Genomic DNA, 19,109 nt, shown 5'->3' on the forward strand with positions numbered 1-19,109 from the left:
CAATAAAGAATACTGGAATTTTTCTCAAGGTTAGCGTCTATGTTATTTTCCTCTGAGCCAGTCGGCGCACGTGGCTGCCTGTGGTGTGAGTCATTGTCTGTCTCTTTGTTGGCATGTGTCGTTATTGGGATTAGGAGACCTAACTTCTACAAATTCACCTTGCGGAGAGGGCCCAGCCCTGTTTGAATCCCGCCAATTCTGATGAAATTCAGGTCTGTCGTTTTGTCGGTAGTTTACATAGTTTCTTTTTTGTCGGTCATGTGTTGGAGAATTTCTCCCTGAATCGTAACTGCACGGTGGACCATTGCGTCTGAAGTTATTCTGTTTGCCTTGATAATTATTTTGGTTCCCCTATTGTCTGTTTCTCTGATTGTCTCTGTGATAGTCATTACTGCGGAGAGATGATCTTTCCCTGTAATTCTTACCACTGTGCCAACGGTTGTCATACAGGTGGTGTCTGTTTTGGTCAAGATTTGCGTTGTAAAAATAGCCTTGTCATGTCCAGTTATTATTTCTGTCATCACAGAATTGTGACGGATGTGACCTGTGATGATTGTTTTCCTGTTTTCGCGTCCCGTGATTGACAGTGTCAATTTCAAATTCTTGTAACAGTCCCTGAAAAGCTTCAATGTCGTCTTTGCAACATCCTGCCAAAATAATATGTCGTAAATGTTCAGGCAATTTGATTAAGCAAAAGCGGATGAATTCTGAGGGGCTGTATGGGTTTGAAAGGTACAGATTCTTATGTAACATGTCTTCAAAATCTTTCACAGGACTGGAAAATTCAGATTGTTTGAAATGTTTCATTATTATGACGCTATGTTTTACTCGGTCTTGTGTAGCTTGAGACCTCTTTGCTGAGAGGAAAGCATGATAAAATTCTCCTTCACTGTGACAATCGTGAATGGCTGATCGCATTCTTACAGCTGGTTCATTCTCTAAATAGCCACACATAAATTCTAATCTGTGCTCTAATGACCAGTTGGGAGGAAAAAATGAGAGAATTGATGAAGCCACGCTTGTGGATGAATGTCGTTGCCGGAATTCTTAAATGTTTTGAATTTACGTGTAGTAATAAACAGCTTATAGTCAAAATCTTCATGTCAGCAAGTCGCATGTCGGGCATTGTTACGTCGTTTTGGCGGTTCCATCTTTAAATTCAGTGTACCTTGCCAATTGCTTTCATAATTTTCGAAGTGCCCTGTGTTACTATTTTGTGGCTGTTCCGTATTTCTATGACCCTCTTCCCGTGTTGGAGCGCGAGTGTCCTCTGAAACATGTAATTCTTGTATTACCTGTGTCAACTGATCTTGTACTTCCCGGATTTCTCTTTTGTACTGTGTATTTATTTGATTTTGATTTTGTTTGAATTTTCTAATTTGTTCATACTCTTCTGTGTCAGTGAAGGCTACGGGTCTTGTGTCATTCAGATCATCATCTACCTTTGTAGATAAGTTAGTGAATTGATCCGAAAGTTCGGCTACTTTCTCCGATAGTGAACTGATTTTCTCAGTGCGTAACCGAATCGGTAGATGGAACTGAGTCAGTTTTAGCTTGCAAGGTGTCGTGATTCTCATGAACAATAGTTTTCAGTTCTTTTATGGCTGCTTCATGATTCTGTAATGCATTTTCATGACGCGAAAAAATAGGTTGAAAATGCTCACAAATTTGTGTTTTTACGTCATTACAGACTTTTGACATTTCGATTCCATGTTATGTAACTCAATAGTTAAATCTTCACGTGTTTGTTCAAGCATGGTGTCTAACTTCTGAAGATTTTGTTCCATTGTGTCTAGCTTTTGAAGCTTTTGCTGTGTATGTCCCTGATTTTGTTCCATCATGTCTAACTTTTGAAGGTTTTGTCTCATTTGTTGTATTAGTTGTAATAACAATGCACTGGTGTCTGAAACATGTTCCTCAGTGCTTTTCGGCAGTGAATTTTCACCGGCAAGATTCATATTTAGACAAGCATAAAATGTGTCTTGACTTATTTGAGAAAACTGTGAGGACCCTGAGGCGAGCTGTTGCCGACCGATCGATCGATAATGCTTCCCTGTTCACTAATTGTTTCACTGTGTAGACCATTGTTTGCCACCCGCTCCATTTCCCTATGCACAATTACCAAATTACTATGTTGAACATTAGTTAATTCATTACACGCTGGCGCTAACACACTGCTTTCGTCTTCACTGTCATTTCTCAGTTTACTTTGGAGCCTAGTATTACGTTTTTCACACGCCATAATCGTCATAATATTTCACACGATAACACAGAAAAGCACAATTTGAAGAGCAAAAAGAAGAAAACACACTGAAAATAATATCTAGTTAATTGCAAGCGCAGATGCGAATTACTTGTTGCGAATCTACATGCATTCCACAACTGTTTTACTGTACAACAATGAAAGACTGCAACTACAAAGGGAATTCTCTCTATAATTACACACTAGGAATAAACAAAAGCTACACTAATCACACAAACTACAAGAAAAAATCAGAAGATTCCAGTGAGGTATCCTGGCAGCGCCGCCGTATAAAACTTCCCCTTAGGAAAATTTATTAATTACTGAGCTGATAAACCTCTTACATTATTTGCTTTTCCATGAGCTGAACAAAACTGAACGTACTCAGACATTAATCTCTTTACCTATTCTGATCAACACTAAACTGACACACAATACTTTTAGCGCAACGCAATCTGACTTTCAATAATGCCTACAAAAGAATGGCCGTGACCAACATTAACCTATACCTTTCACAGATCACTTACCTCACAAAAATCTTCCTTACTCGAACTACTACAATACAGCGAGCGCCACTACTGCCAGCTAAACAAAAGATTCAAACTACTGAAGGCACTAACGACTGATAGGCATAGTTAGCAAATGAAAGATTTTGATAGAGAACAAACAATGTATTTACCTTATTAGTGTACAACAGTCATAATATATATAGCAGTTCATGCCATCCAGTCTTACAAATTTGCTGTCTCTGATGGACACACGTCCAGATCATCCGCTCTCAAAACTGCGCCATGTCTCTCCCCACATACACCACTTCTGGCGGCTCACCTCCAACTGCGCAACGCTACGCGCTGTAAACAGCCAACTGCCCAACACTACAATAGCGACTATTCCAACAATGCCACCGACCCACAGACTGCATACAGCACAGCCAGTGATTTTCATACAGAGTGCTACGTGGCGTTACCAACATAAAAACATAAACAGCCTACTTACACAGTGTTTCACTAAGCTTAACGTTTTGTTTCGCGGGACTGTTTGCATGCGCTACATAGGGTCAACCAACAGTCAGTATTATTCAGCCTTTGTTTGGGAAAAGAACATTCACTATTTCTATCTACAAATAAATTTATACAGAAAGCTGACAATACTGCTTTTTTTTTACTCATTATCCTCTGTTTGTCCCCACTTAACAAAATCGCCGGCCGGAGTGGCCGATCGGTTCTAGGCGCTTCAGTCTGGAACCGCGTGACCGCTACGGTCGCAGGTTCGAATCCTGCCTCCAGCATGGATGTGTGTGATGTCCTTAGGTTAGTTAGGTTTAAGTAGTTCTAAGTTCTAGGGGACTGATGACCACCACTGTTAAGTCCCATAGTGCTCAGAACCATTTTTAACAAAATCACCCGGTATACAACTTCAGTACAAACTAACACTCTGATAGTAGCAGTCTTTATTGAGGCAACAAGTTTATGTATAACTGTAATGTATTTTGTCAGTTGTATCATTACACACTTTTTAGCTATAAAAACAAAGTCGCCATAATAGACTTGTATTTCCAAATTCAACAAAATACAAATTATGTTTCGACGACAGACACATATGGATGGAATTCAGAAGTGTCGACTCAAGTGTTGCGATGTTCATCTGGTGGCGAAGTGCGCCTTGAACGGCCTGGGAGCGGCCGTGAGCCCCGGCAGCGGGTCCGTCGACAGCCTGGGCTCGCCGGCCGGCAGCGACACGGCCAGGTCCTGCAAGATGGCGCCCAGGAAGAGGAACAGGTTGTTCTTGGCCAGAGGCATCCCGAGGCAGGAGCGCGCGCCGGTGCCGAAGTTGATGACGTACGGGTCCCGCGTGAAGGCGCCCGTCTCCCTGTCGAGGAAGCGCTCCGGTCGGAACACGTGCGGGTCCCCCCAGTGCTCCTTGTCGTGCATCGCGCACCACAGGCTGATGAAGAACCACGTACCCTGCACACACACCAGCCAGTGAGCGCTCGTGCGAAGTGTTAAACTCCGTCAAAGATTAGTGTCTGTTAAAGCTGTGCGAGGTGAAATACGCAGGCACACAACATTAAGTTCACAATATATTTGAAGACTAGTATGGCATGTAAACTGAAGCGCCAAAGAAACTGGTATAGGCATACGTATTCATATACAAAGATATGTAAACAGCCAGAATACGGCGCGGCGGTCTGCAACTCCTACATAAGACAATAAGTGTCTGACGCAGTTGTTATATCGGTAACTGCTGCTACAATGGCAGGACATCAAGATTTAAGTCTTTGAACTTGACGGTATAGTCGGCGCACGAGCGATGGGGCCAGCATCTCCGTGGCAGCGATAAAGTGGGGGTTATCCCGTACGACCATTTCACGAGTATACCATCAATATCATGAATCTGCGACATCGCTGCTGCCGGAAAAAGATCCTGCAGGAACAGGACCAACTACGGCTGAAGAAAATCGTTCAACGTGACAGAAGATCCCTACCCCAAATTGCTGCAGGTTTACATGCAGGGCCATCAACAACTGTGCCATGCGAACCATTCAACGAAATATCATCGATATGAGCTTTTGGAGCCGCAGGCCCACTCGTGTACCCTCTATGACTGCACAACGCAAAGCTTTACGCCTCGCCTGAGCACATCAACACCGACATTGGTCTGTTCATGACTGGAAACATGTGGAAGGACGTGTTTGGGTATGGAGACAGCCTCAAGAATCCATGGACCCTGCACGTGATCAGGGGACTGTTCAAACTGGTGAAGGCTGTGTAATTGTGTGGGGAGTGTGCAGTTGGAGTGATGTGGGACCCCTGATACGTCTAAATACGACTGTGACAGGTGACACGTACGTAAGCATCCTGTCTGATCACATCCATGAATTCATGTCCATCGTGCATTTTGTCGAACCTCGGCAGTTCCAGCAGGACGATGCGACACTGCACACGTCCAGAATTGCTACAGAGTGGCTCCAGGAACACTCTTCTGAGTTTAAACACTTCCACAGCCCACCAAACTCCTTAGACAATATTATTGAGCATATCTGGGATGCCTTGCAACGTGCAGTTTATAAGAGATCTCCAGCCTCTAGCACTCATGCGGATTTATGAACAGTCTTGCAGGATTCATGGTGTCAGTTCCCTCCAGCACTACTTCGGACATTGTTCGAGTCCAGCTTCTGCTGCTTCTGCTGCTCACGGGCCCCTTACACGATATTAGGCAGGTGTACCAGTTTCGTTTGCTATTCGCTGTAGTATGGCATGTATATATAAGGGCTGTATTATAATATCTTACAAAAAAAGCTTTAAGAGGAAACATTTTTAGAACACGAGATTTGTTTAGAAATACAGAAAAAAATGTTCAAATGTGTGTGAAATCTTATGGGACTTAACTGCTAAGGTCATCATTCCCTAAGCTTACACACTACTTAACCTAAATTATCCTAAGGACAAAAACAAACACACATGCCCGAGGGAGGACTCGAACCTCCGCCGGGACTATTCTCACAGTCCATGACTGCAGCGCCATGAGACCGCTCGGCTAATCCCGCGCGGCTAGAAATACAGACTTTCTGCACGAATTTCATTGATGAAATCTTTTCGAGTTGTCAGCTCCATCGTGCCGTCGACTTGTCTCAACGTTTCGACGAGTCTCCTGCTGTTAATCTGCAGGCAAGACATGAGTTTCATGTCCACTTCGTTCCCTTGTATCCGCTACATCGAGGGCCCAATTGGTGGGCTAATCGTTTGCCTCCGAAAGAGATCTTACGGCGGATGGTGGGAGATTTCGATGATTTCATAGCAGATAAAGGCAACCTTTGGTCTATGGTATACTGTGTCTTTATTTTAGAAATCTTTGATCTTTTTGCGGACCAGAATGATGGCTGAAAAACATAACTTTCTTTGAAAAGCACTATCAAATCAAAAGATTGCCTAATGAGGATGGCTGCATCTCTTCGAACATCAACTGCATAAACGTGATGTGTGTGCTGGCGTAAGCTGTCACCAGCACACCGGTCGGCAAAGATGTAGCAAGAAGATCTATAGTAGGTGCTGTATCAAGCGAGCCTGCCAGGAGAGAGGCCAAAGACAGACTCGCAAGCAGTGTACCGCCAATGCCGTCTCGACCGCAAGTATTTAGATCGCCGCAACTGACAAGTAGGGTCAGTCTCAGTCTCTATCACTAGCTCAGTAGCTATTCTAGTTGGCGTCAGTCAGTTCACATCACCGGCTACGAGAGTGTATAGCGACCACAGCAGTGGTTATAGCGGGACTTATACTTCACCAACAGTGAGGCTAACGCGGACTAATATTGAAGAACTTGTACCACGATACATGTACGCTGTTAAAGTTATGTAGCAGCTATCTGTTTAAGTAAATAAGGTGTCTCTTCAAGTAAATAAAGAACCCTGTTAATACAAGTGTGCAGTTGTGTTGCAGAAAGAGCATACCGGCCACAAAACAATGTCCTCTCCCTTGCTTTCCATGGCACAAGGTATTGCAGTGGTGACAAGGACACAACAATAGCCGGCCGGGGTGGCCGAGCGGTTCTAGGCGATACAGTCTGGAACCGCGCGACCACTACGGTCGCAGGTTCGAATCCTGCCTCGGGCATGGATGTTTGTGATGTCCTTAGGTTAGTTAGGTTTAATTAGTTCTAAGTTCTAGGGGACTAATGACATCAGCAGTTAAGTCCCATAGTGCTCAGAGCCATTTTTTTTTGACACAACAATACGTACCTTAGGTATGTTGTACTCGTGGAGAGTGGTGTCCTTAAGCGCTATGTGCGGGGGGCACATGGGCGCAGTGGTGTTTATGCGGGAAATCTCAGCTATCACAGCCTCGAAGTACGGCAGCCTGAAAAACAATTTTTGCGCCAAAAGAAGTAAAGACAACGTTATTAAAAGTGATTTGTTACTTAACTTTCTTCTTTGACTAACCGTGGCCTGTCTTCGAGTGAAATTCTTCTAGAATGGCCGACCACAGTATCCAACTCCTTCTGCACCTTCTCTTGGACCTCCGGATACAGGATCATGTACATTATGGCGAAGGCCAGAGTGTTGGAAACTGTATCAGATCCAGCGGCAAAGAGGTCGAAGATGATAGCCGCAAGTCCATCTTCTGAAAGGCAAAACAGTCCCGAGATACATATAAACTGACTCAGCCATTACTGAACAAAAATATCTTGACACATTAGCACCTAGAGTCAAAATAAAAATTGCTATTTTTGAGAACTATAACCACTTTTCTCATCACCAGGAGAAAAATGATGATAACCATATTTTGATCCTTTGATCTCCACGTATTCACACAGACACTCTCCACCATTATTCTGAAAACTGAAGTAGCCAATTGAAAATGTTCGTATATAGCCCAATAGCCGATTACACGTTGTGATCCAGCCCACCTCGTGGCCAGCAGTCTACGACAACATGGAGGGACCAGAGCTGCCATCAGTATGGCTGTAGAGTTTCTTAATGTTGAATACGGACAAATCTCCATAGACTTCTTGAATACAGAATACCGCTAGCTCGCGGTGTGTCGAGCTGCAGTTGGTCGTTGTTGATTGGCCATTGTTAAATCATTCTGAGGAAACTATTTCGATGAAATACGGTGAAACACCTACAGATGGTTCAAGAAGGTCAACGTGGCAAACGCAGGTGATGTCGACTGAGGCTATGATCCTAGACAGTTCGAATTTCAGTTTTAAACTAATGTATACAGACAACTTTTTACTGAAGATTGATGTTTCGAAAAAATCATAAGATAATGTCAGTCTTGACTTGTATCCAACGCCCAATCGCAAGAGAAGAGATGCAGTGTTGTTTAGATGGACTATTCATTTATCACTAGACTCAGAAACGCATATACCTAAGGTTTGGGTCATCAGCGTCGGTATTAATAAGTAACAGAGTACTACAGGTGATTAGTTTCCATTTGTGTAGTTTTGTTGAAAACTGAATGTCGTGTTTGAAACAGTAGTAGAATAAGTGCCTGAGCCACTTCTATTTATTGGCGCGCATCTGTCCAGTCACTCGATATGGCGTTGGTTAGTGTCATATTCTTCAGGAACACCAGATCGCTGTGCATCATTTGATATTATTCAAAGTTCTATGAGCGTTTGCCCATTTACTGTTCAGGCAAGGATTTCATCAATATGTTGAAGTTTCTGCAAAGAGACCGCAGTTAATGTGCTCGCCACCCTCTTCAACAAGCGAGCATCATAACGCATCAGCTCTCTTATTTGAATGAATGAGCCAAGGATGGCTAAAAATTAGGTTTTTTTGTACCCTTTTATTAGATAAATATATATCTTATGACACCTACCCTGGCACAGACCTTTCAATTTGATGGAACTTCGTCTGCTTTCGCATTAATCTGGCTGCCCAATTTATTATACAGCTTTGTTTGCACTTGGCCTTATGAAACTGAGCGCGCCCCGTTCCAGAGCTTTCTACCACAAGTTGCAATTGTAAATCGAACCAAGGACCTTCGCAGTAGTAAGTTAACCACATGAGAACGAAGGCAGCACAACCATTTTATTAACGCAGACAGATCTGAAAATGATCAGTCCTGACTGAAAGTAGTAACCAAATAAAATACAAAAAATTTCTTGCCGTCAAAGCTTAATGTAATAAACTCTGAAATTTCGAGCATTGACCATATCACAATTCATCAACACATCATAGACCTGCTCACTGTGTTATCAGCTTACAGCTGTTATCAGCTATATCAGTTCATGATATACAGTATTACAAATTTACTCTTTCTGATGGACACACATCCAGATCGTCCGCTCTCAAAATTCTGCCATCTCTCTCCCCACATCCACCACTGCTGGCGGCTCACCTCCAACTGCGCAACGCTACGCGCTGCTCACATCCAACTGCCCAACACTACAACAGCAAATATTCCAACAATGCAAACCAGCCACAGACAGCACACAGCACAGTAAGTGATTTTCATACAGAGCGCTACGTGGCGTTACCAACATAAAAACCTAAACAGCCTACTAACAACATGTCGTGGGAACGTAGACAACAGTGTAGTCGTTGTCGTAATGCGGGAACGGAGCGATTTACGTAGCGTCCTAAAGCGGATGATCATTGGCTTCGGGGCGAGGGTGGAAGCATTTTCTAAGCGGCTAAGTTTGTAAGCTGTTCGCGTGCCGCCGTGGATAAAGCATAACGTGTATAGCAAAATGGCGCTAGCCAAAACGAGTGACGACGCAACTGTTGTGCACCATGGGCTACAGGTGAGAGTTGAATGACGGCTGTGGAGATGTGCGCGGGCGAACTGACGTGCAACAGTTGAGCAACTGACCATCCAGATGAACCAAGGGGCTACCAACAGTGTCTCCTCAACAAACGTACAGCCAACGTTGCTGTGTATGGGCATCCACAGAAGGCGCCTGGTTCATGCACCCCATGCTGACTACTGGGTCCATGACGAAGGCTGGAATTTGCACGCCAGTACCATAACTTCACGTCCACTGAGAGGTGACAGGTGGCCTTTTCAGGTGCATCGCGTTTTACGCTCCATCGTACAGAAAGCAAACACCCTGCTGCGATCGTTGGAAGGGTTTTCGTGGCATCGCCTATGCAATCTGGTCATTCTGGAAGGCACAATGGATCAACACAAGTATGCTTCTAATCTTGAGGACCATGTCCACCCCTACATCCAGTCTGTTTTTCCTCGGCACGGTGTCATCTACCGACAGGACAATGCAACGTGTCACACAGCTCAGGTTTTACCGTCCTTCTCCGGCCACCAGGCTTGCCGGATTTAAACCCAGTCGACGATCTGTGGCACCATTTCGATCGGACTGTACGCGCCATGGATCCTGCGGGCTTTCAAAATGAAATGATGTGGTGATATGGCCCTCAGCTATGTACCCTCAGACTCAGAGATGAAATATCAAACGTTTTGGCTGGTTTCGTTGTCTAGGGGCTGGGGAGACGTAGTTGCCGCATTACAAGCCAAATACTGCTGAGTCTACAGTATACAATCCGAATACACACATGAATCAAATGGTCAAAGGTTCCTACAACTTGGCAATTACGAATTATGAATGTAACATATAAATTAAATACAATCTGCAGGTACTATTTTAACGACCTTCCAGAACTTCACGGACTCTCTTCCTATACGTCTCGCAGTGGTCCGAACTGCAAAACGTGGTTATTCAGGTCGTTGATAGATGGCCACATTTATGTGATCGGACGGTGTAAACATAAATTTTACAAAGATTTGAAGCCGCTTAATTGGTCTAGAAAGGTGTCCAGTACTCAGGAATACACTTTTTTCAGTAACTTGCTAGTAGCCATAAAAAGTTCAGCTGCTAATTAAATTCAGTTTAAGAGCATCCTAAAGGATTTATTGGTGGCGAACTCCATCTACCCAATTACGATGTATATATTATTAATAACATCAGATAATGTTAGCGTCGTGTAAGAAGGGATCTGTGCACATCATCAGTGCAGCACTGTAATCTATGTGCCGGCCGGAGTGGCCGTGCGGTTCTAGGCGCTATAGTCCGGAGACGAGCGACCGCTACGGTCGCAGGTTCGAATCCTGCCTCGGGCATGGATGTGTGTGATGTCCTTAGGTTAGTTAGGTTTAATTAGTTCTAAGTTCTAGGCGACTGATAACCTCAGAAGTTAAGTCGCATAGTGCTCAGAGCCATTTGAACCATTTGTAATCTATGTAAATAAGTGTTGTACACAGATTTTGTGTTTTATGATGATTGGCTACAACACCTGAGAATTATCACGTACACACTCCTGTGTACGTTTACATCTTTTGTGACATGTAAGTTATTACCAATGTAATAAAAAGATTTGTCCTACATTCATGACGACCATTTCACGGAGAACCTGTGCAAGGAATGTTAGCATTTTCTTAAAATGTGATTTGGCTTAATGAAATATTCTGCATCTTGGAGGATACACTCACTATGGATTTGTGGTGTAAGAACTGTATCTAATCTAATCTAAAAAAAAAAAAAAGGTCTGCAATGGCTAGCAGACAGATAGGCACTTATTATAGAAGAACTGAATTAGCAGTTGCGCATACGATTAGAATTCAGCTGAACAGTTTGTTGGCGACATATGAATATTTGTGTTGGACTGGGACTCGAACCCGGATTTTCCGCTTTACGCGAAATGTTGGCCACACCACTTCGGCGATCGGAGCGCGCCTCCCAGAACAACACAAGCAGCCACATGTCACCGTGTGTCCAGGCACTCGCAAAGTTGCTGTGATTCCTAAACAAGGAGAGACTTACTTATTACTGTCGCGGCCTCTCTATGCATGTAATACTATTTTGCAGCCACGCGAAATACACATACCAAAAAAAGTTTTGCATCACTTCGGTTCCGAGAGTTCCGGAACCTGTACAGAAAATGGGAATAGAGATCAACATAAACATCATTTCCGTCCTTTTTATTGCTCATGAAAACCACACATTGCATGTTGTACCACCATACAGCGAGATCTTCAAAGGTTGTGATCCAGATTGCTGTACACACTGGTACCTCTAATACCCAAGTAGCACGTCCTCTTGCATTGATGCGTGCCTGTATTCGTCGTGGCACACTATCCACAAATTCACCAAGGCACTGTTGGTCCAAATTGTCCCACTCCTCAACGGTGATTCATCGTAGATCCCTCAGAGTGGTTGGTGGATCACGTCGTCCATAAACACCCCTTTTCAATCTATCCCAGGCATGTTCGATAGTGCACATGTCTGGAGAACATGCTGGCCACTCTAGTAGAGCGAAGTCTTCCTGAAAGAAGTCATTTACAAGATGTGCACGATGGGGGCGCGAATTGTCGTCCACGAAGACGAATGCCTCGCCAATATGCTGCCGATATGGTTGCACTATCGGTAGGAGGATGGCATTCACGTATCGTACAGCCGTTACGGCGGCTTCCATGACCACCAGCGGTGTACGTCGGCCCCACATAATGCCATCCCAAAACAGCAGGAAACCTCCCACCTTGCTGCACTCGCTGGACAGTGTATCTAAGGCGTTCAGCCTGACTGGGTTGCCTCCAAACACGTCTCCGACGATTGTCTGGTTGAAGGCATATGCAACACTCTTCGGTGAAGAGAATGTAATGTCAATCCTGACCGGTCCATTCGGCAAGTTGTTGGGCCCATCTGTACCGCGGTTCATGCCGTGGACGTCAGGAGTGAAGTTGCGCATCATGCAGCCTATTGCGCACAGTTTGAGACCTGTGGCTGCACGAAAAGCATTATTCAACATGATGGCGTTCCTGTCAGGGTTCCTCCGTGCCATAATCCGTAGGTAGCCGTCATCCATTGCAGTAGTAGCCCTTGGGCGGCCTGAGCGAGGCATGTCATCGACAGTTCCTTTCTCTCTGTATCTCGTCCATGACCGAACAACATCGCTTTGGTTCACTCCGAGACGCCTGGACACTTCCCTTGTTGAGAGACCTTCCTGGCATAAAGTAACAATGCGGACGCGACCGAACCGCGATATTGACCGTCTAGGCATGGTTTAACTACAGACAACACGAGCCGTGTACCTCCTTCCTGATGTAATGACTGGAACTGATCGGCTGTCCGACCCCTCCGTCTAACAGGTGCTGCTCAAGCATGGTTGTTTACATCTTTGGGCGGGTTTAGTGATATCTCTGAACAGTCAAAGGGGCTGTGTCTGTGATACAATATCCACAGTCAACGTTTATCTTCTGCAGCTCTGGGAACCGGGGTGATGCAAAACTTTTTTTGATGTGTGTAGAAGAAATATAACATTTATTATTGGTTAGCACTAAGTTACATGACTGTGGATTCTGGCAAGTTACAGTCACAAATATAGTCAGCGATTTCATTAATCTCAGTTACTGTGGTCAATTGTGCAGTGAAAATTCTCGCGTTATACTGTTCCAACAGTAGCCAATCGAAATTAATGAAATAGCTCTTACGTGGTACACGCGTCTCGACCGCGGAGTTGTGGCCCTACGAAGATCTAGGCGCAAGATGACGACAGCTTTAGGAACTATCCCTGTTACACAACGTCGTGCAACTTCGGACGCAGCAGCCTACCTGTGATGATCTTCATGCATTCAACTGTATATTAATGCACGAAAAATACACTGTGAGAAATAAACAGCGGGAAAAAGCTTATGCACGACTTTCACGAGATGCATACCTTTTTAGTCGAAAATATCTTTCTGAATACTCTTCTTACGCCAGGATTCTCTTCTTAGAGTAAAAGTAAAGACTTAAGAACAGAACAATGTGGATTGTTTATACTTTTCAGATCGCCGTTTCAAGCTTCAATTGTTACTTGCGGCAAGAATCATTTTGAGTTCGAGAATTGTCCGCCGAATTGGCATATACCTAACAGATGTCATTGGAAGGTTCCACTATTACCGTGAGACTCGAAACATGGCACTGTATACTTGGGACTTGCATTGGTACCTGGCCGCCTCAGCACTCCTCTACAACGATCGTCAGACACAAGACAAATCCCGCACTTGAACCCTACGCCATTTTATATAGAGCGTGACTCAGAAGGAATGTCAAATAATTTGTGAGATGGTTCTACATGTGAAAATAACCGAAAAATTCCTGTCAAGATTTTAGATGGTTACAGAACTGGAGCGGGCTGAAGACTACACACATCCATGAACCACTATGGAGTCAAATGCGAATACTATTTACCGAAACGCTGTGTAGGCGATGTGATGGACAGTATAATGGTGGGACAGATGAATGCTTCATCCTACAACTGGTGTTCAAAAAGTTCCCCAACCATCTCAACGCACTTGTCATAGCGTTGGAGGGTGTGTTGTAGCCTAAATCGAATATCACCTCGGCGGGCTCTAATGCGGGTACCAGCGTTGGCGGTGCGAGCAACAAGTTGTTCATGTGCATCCACCTTAGCAGTGTACACATTCCCCTTTAACCAGCCCCATAAACAGAAGCCTAACGGGGTCAGGCAGGGTGATCTGGCAGGGCAGTTAATAGGTCCGCCACGGCCAATCCACCGTCGAGGAAATGTATTATTCAGATATGGGGATACCAGTCTGGTACAGTGAATAGGTGATCCATCATGTTGCAGGTGCATATGCCGTCCTTTCTCTAACGTCACGTCTTCCAAAGGTGCAGGTAAGTTTTCTATGAGGGAATGTGTTTATGTTGCGGCTATCATGTGATTTAGCAGGAACACAGCCCCTGTCGCGAGGTCATGAGTAATACCACACCAGACGTAAACTGAACACCTAACTTGGAATTTTGTTTCCCTAGTGTCTTGTCAGTTCTCACGAGAATCGCAGGTGCTCATGATACCATTGCGTGTAAATGTAGCCTCGTCTGTAAATTAAGCGTATTGCACGACGTCTCTATGTACAGCCAATCGTTCACAAAACTGTTATCTTTTTACTAAGTCACCTGCATGCAGATGTTGCCCTGGCTGCATATGGAATGGGTACAAGACCTCAGAATGGAGTGTACGCCATACTCGCATTTGTGGAATACCGAGCTGACGGCTAATGCACCATATACCGGTGGTGGGACTCTGCTGTGCGATTGCAATAATATCTTCCTTTCCCTCAACTACCTGGACAGCCTGTCGTTCGTAGATCATGGAAATGTCTCTTGTATTCTGCCTCGGCTGCACGGATACTGCCATTACACAAACAACATGTCTTCGTATTCTGCATGAGTGAACATCTGCAGCATATTGGTATTGACAGACACAGTGGACAGTTAGTCACGACATTCACATGGTGTCATTGACCCGACCCAAGCTTGACAATGGGTACGCGTGCAGCTGTTACCTCGATGCGGCGTCACAGTGCTGCTATGCGCTAGAGAGCCCCTACACCTGTTATAGGAAGGATAAGTCATATGTACCAGCATTATTCTGTCCACCACGCCTCATTTCGGTAAGTAATATTCACACTTGTCTTCATATTCATTCATGGATGAGTGTAGTCTTCAACCCACCCCAGCTCCGTAACAATAGAAAATAGGATATGACTTTTTTGGTTTATTTTCACATGCAGAATCACCTCACAAATTATGTGACATTCCTCCTGAATTACGCTGTAGGATCACTGTCAAACACTGTCACAGGGCACTTTCAGGAGGAGAGGATTTTGGGACTCGATAGGATGCTCACATCAGGTGACTTAAGGATACCCAGGGGTCTGATTAGCACTATTTATTTGCGATCCGACTAATTACTACAATGAAGGCCAATTCCAAATATGAAAAACAAAGGGTGCAACTGGTTGCACAACAGAAGTCAGTGTCTGAGTTTGCGCAGTGAGAGCTGACAGAAATAGCATGCACTAGCTGCACTTTGAGGTATGAACTTTGATAGCAGCACTCCGAGTGAGAAAAACAGCTTTGTCGGAGTGTACTCCAAGCTGGCAATGAGCGACACGGAGTCGTCGCCCCATCGATCTGACAGAGAACTCTTTCTGAAGACAAAAACTTTGGTTTTTAAAGGACTGTGGAGGCGCACTATTTCCCCATTTCTATAGTCGGCCCGCAAATCCACCAGCACTTAACGAGCTTCAGCCGATCTGATGAGTGGCTCTGCACCTCCAGGGCGCCTCTGTCCACCCACATTCAGATCACTCCCCTTCTACTCAGTAGGTATGTGATGTATCTGGACTACATTAACAAACTCCAAGCTTGGTAGCAACATCGTTCAGTTGAAAGCTAGACGTTACTGCCCATCCTCTTATGGCCAACAACAAAAGTGTTCTACGCCACCTGACCCTGCCAAGAGGCCTCTCGCAGTGGGGACAGCTGTGGTACCTCTCTCACCTGTATAAACCCACTGACGTTGCATTTCTCATGTGCAGGTATCAAGCTTGCTGGCTCTACTGAGACCTGCCGTTTTGTGGCCATCTTCTACTATGACGCCTTACAACAGCGTCTGGAAGTTAGGCGGAGTTACTAGTTAGTTAACTTTCTTCCCTGGAACAGCTGCCCAGAGCGTCTGCAATTCACAGCCCTCTACTGTCACTGTTTACCTCTGCTAACCCCAAAACGCTACCACTTCTGCCTGTTGTCTGCATTGTATCTCTGATTTCTTTTCACGGAATGCCCTTGCTGGCTGCCAAACGCCTTAACCTTAACAATGTACAAGTCATTACATCGTCAACATACGACAAAGCACCTAAATAAAAAAAGGCATCTGCTGTACTAACCAGTGAACGTGGGATCTCCAGAGTTTTTCATTTCCCGCAAGTAGACGTCGATGAAATCTCGTGGGTTGTCCTCGTCTAGAGTTTTCATGTGCTCGTGTATAGCCTCCTAGAAACACAACCACAAAATATATTGATACTGAAAATATCGACTTGATTCCACAATAGTCAATAATCATAGTAAATACTTGATTGAAAGAAAAAATAGTGCTTCCAGTAAACCTAGAATTTTCCGTTCACCTTTCCTTAAAACGTTGTAAAATTGAAAAGATTTCTGACTGTAAAACTTTTTAGCGCTGTTGCATGTAGCTGGTTCAATAACATTGCCAAGACATCTGTGAAATCACTTCTTTTTGTTGTTGTTCTTGTTTCTGGCCTTCTATCTGTGAACCATACTAACATTGCTGTTTTGTTTGAGTATCACTAGGAATGCGGTGCATATAATTTTTCTATCCAGCGTTCACTGACAATGTTGCTGTTGCTTCAGAACGATTTCATACTATTAATCATAAATCCCGTGATGAAGTGCGTGCATAGACACGCTACATTCGAAACCTTATTAACAAGCAAATGCTGAACGCTGTCAAAACAACCGTAACGACGGTTTTGCAAACATTCAATGGTTAATAAATTGAGATCTTAACTGCTGAATTCTCAATAAACGCTAGTAAGTTTGAGTCCTACCTAAAACTATTCAATGGAACAAAGTCTTTCGTCAAACGCTCTTTGACTAAGATGGCATCCGAAAGGAAGATGATGAACTGAAGACAGAAATAGTGCTCCTTCGAAGACCACAACAAAATTTCTTCGTGCGACCGTCGCAAGGATGGGAAAATCACAGATACAGAAAGAAGCGAGCGCGAAATTGAGAAACGGCTCAAATCGCTCGAAAGAGACCTAACGGACTGCCCTTGAGAGACAATACAGAATGCACGGACGAGCTAGTCCCTGTTTTACTGATGGGGTGTGCAACATGACTGGGTAAAGGAATAGGTTGTTTCGTTGTATAAGAAGAGCTGTAAGACCGACTTGTAAAAGTCTCTGTCACTCAGGTGAATTTCACGTAGAGTTATCGAAAATACAATGTTCTCGTATATGATAACTTTCCTGGAGACTGAACAGTTCCTACGCAGGAATCAATACGGTTCCCAAAGGCACCTGTCGTGTGAATTCCATCTTCCTCTGCTCGTTCATGAGATCCGGAAGGCAGTAGACGGCAGAACTCAGATTGCTGCCGCGTTTGCCGGCCGCAGTGGCCGAGCGGTTCTAGGCGCTTCAGTCTGGAACCGCGCGATCGCTACGGTCGCAGGTTCGAATCCTGCCTCGGGCATGGATGTGTGTGATGTCCTTAGGTTAGTCAGGTTTAAGTAGTTCTAAGGTCTAGGGGACTCATGACCTCAGATGTTAAGTCCCATAGTGCTCAGAGCCATTTGAACTTTTTTTTTTTTTTTTTTTTTTTTTTGCTGTCGCGTTTCTTTACACCCAGGAGGCATTCGACACAGTTCCCCGCCATCGACTAGTACATAAATTGAGTGCAGATGGGAGGGTCTAGCAAGCAGGAGGTAGTATTCGTTCTTAACATCAGCAGCGAAAGTAGAGTTCGGTGTTCCTCAAGGCAATATGAAGGTCCATTTCTATACACAAGACAAAGAAATTACCTGACGGATAATGTGCGAAATCCGACAGGGCTTCCTGGAGGTGTAGACCAGAGAGATGACCGCGTCGAAAGTTGCCATGGATTGGAAAGACATCTGATCACTGCCAGGCGCAAAGATTGGCTTTTGAGTCTAAACACGCTGTCTGAGAAAAAAGGAAGGAAGAGCATCCGGCTACGTCTACCACTAACATTGCCAAATCAAGATTAACACGCCTACCATCTGAAAACAATGGCGAAAGGCTAGCAAAAATCAGAAGAGTCACCGGCGTGAATCACAGGTGTCTGCAATTTTCTGATCAAAGTGATACAATGTGAACGAACAAACAAGTCTAGTTGCGAGGAGGACTAAGGTTGAAAATGGTTCAAATGGCTCTGAGCACTATGGGACTCAACTGCTGTGGTCATAAGTCCCCTAGAACTTAGAACTACTTAAACCTAACTAACCTAAGGACATCACACACATCCATGCCCGAGGCAGGATTCGAACCTGCGACCGTAGCGGTCGTGCGGTTCCAGACTGTAGCGCCTTTAACCGCTCGGCCACTCCGGCCGGCGAGGACTAAGGCCACACTCGTATTTTCATGAAATAATTTTCATTGCTTCAGTCACTTATTAATATTTATTAGCAAGTCCGCCTGCTTAGCTGAGTGCTAATGTGCTTGCAGCGGGCCCGGGTTCGATTCCCGGCCGGGCTGGAGATTTTCTCCGCTCGTGGACTGGGCGTTGTGTTGTCTTCATCACTAGTTCACCTTCGTCACCGGCACGCAAGTCGCCCAATGTGGCGTCGACTGAAATAAGACGCACTCAGCGGCCGAACTCCCCCACATCGGGCCTCCCAGCCAACAATGCCACACGCTCATTTCATTTCATTTATTAGCAAGACGAGTTTTAGCAGTGTGGTGCTATCATCAGTTGCATTACGGTTACATGTACATTAATCTGAAGTTTGGTAAGGATTATTTGCTCAATGTGATAGTGTGTATATTAAGAGAGTTGTATATTTAAATCATTTCATTCG

At 44.5% G+C, this 19,109-nt stretch overlaps 1 protein-coding gene across 2 annotated transcripts in view; it reads right to left on the reverse strand.

Moving 5' to 3' along the window:
* LOC126262322 (methyl farnesoate epoxidase-like) overlaps nt 1-19,109 on the reverse strand; it is a 352,434-nt gene that overhangs the window by 212,667 nt on the left and 120,658 nt on the right. The window contains exons 6-9 of one of the 2 annotated variants that reach the window (XM_049958875.1): nt 16,438-16,543; nt 7,179-7,359; nt 6,978-7,095; nt 3,988-4,206 (exon numbers count right to left, since the gene is read on the reverse strand). The exons of the other annotated variant lie outside the window; for it this stretch is intronic. Of the exons in view, the coding sequence (XP_049814832.1) occupies nt 3,988-4,206; nt 6,978-7,095; nt 7,179-7,359; nt 16,438-16,543 (624 nt within the window). The remainder of the gene's footprint in view (nt 1-3,987; nt 4,207-6,977; nt 7,096-7,178; nt 7,360-16,437; nt 16,544-19,109) is intronic. 2 annotated transcript variants of the gene reach the window in all.

This window comes from Schistocerca nitens, chromosome 6, assembly GCF_023898315.1.
Source record: "Schistocerca nitens isolate TAMUIC-IGC-003100 chromosome 6, iqSchNite1.1, whole genome shotgun sequence".
In the NCBI taxonomy this organism is placed as follows: domain Eukaryota; kingdom Metazoa; phylum Arthropoda; class Insecta; order Orthoptera; family Acrididae; genus Schistocerca; species Schistocerca nitens.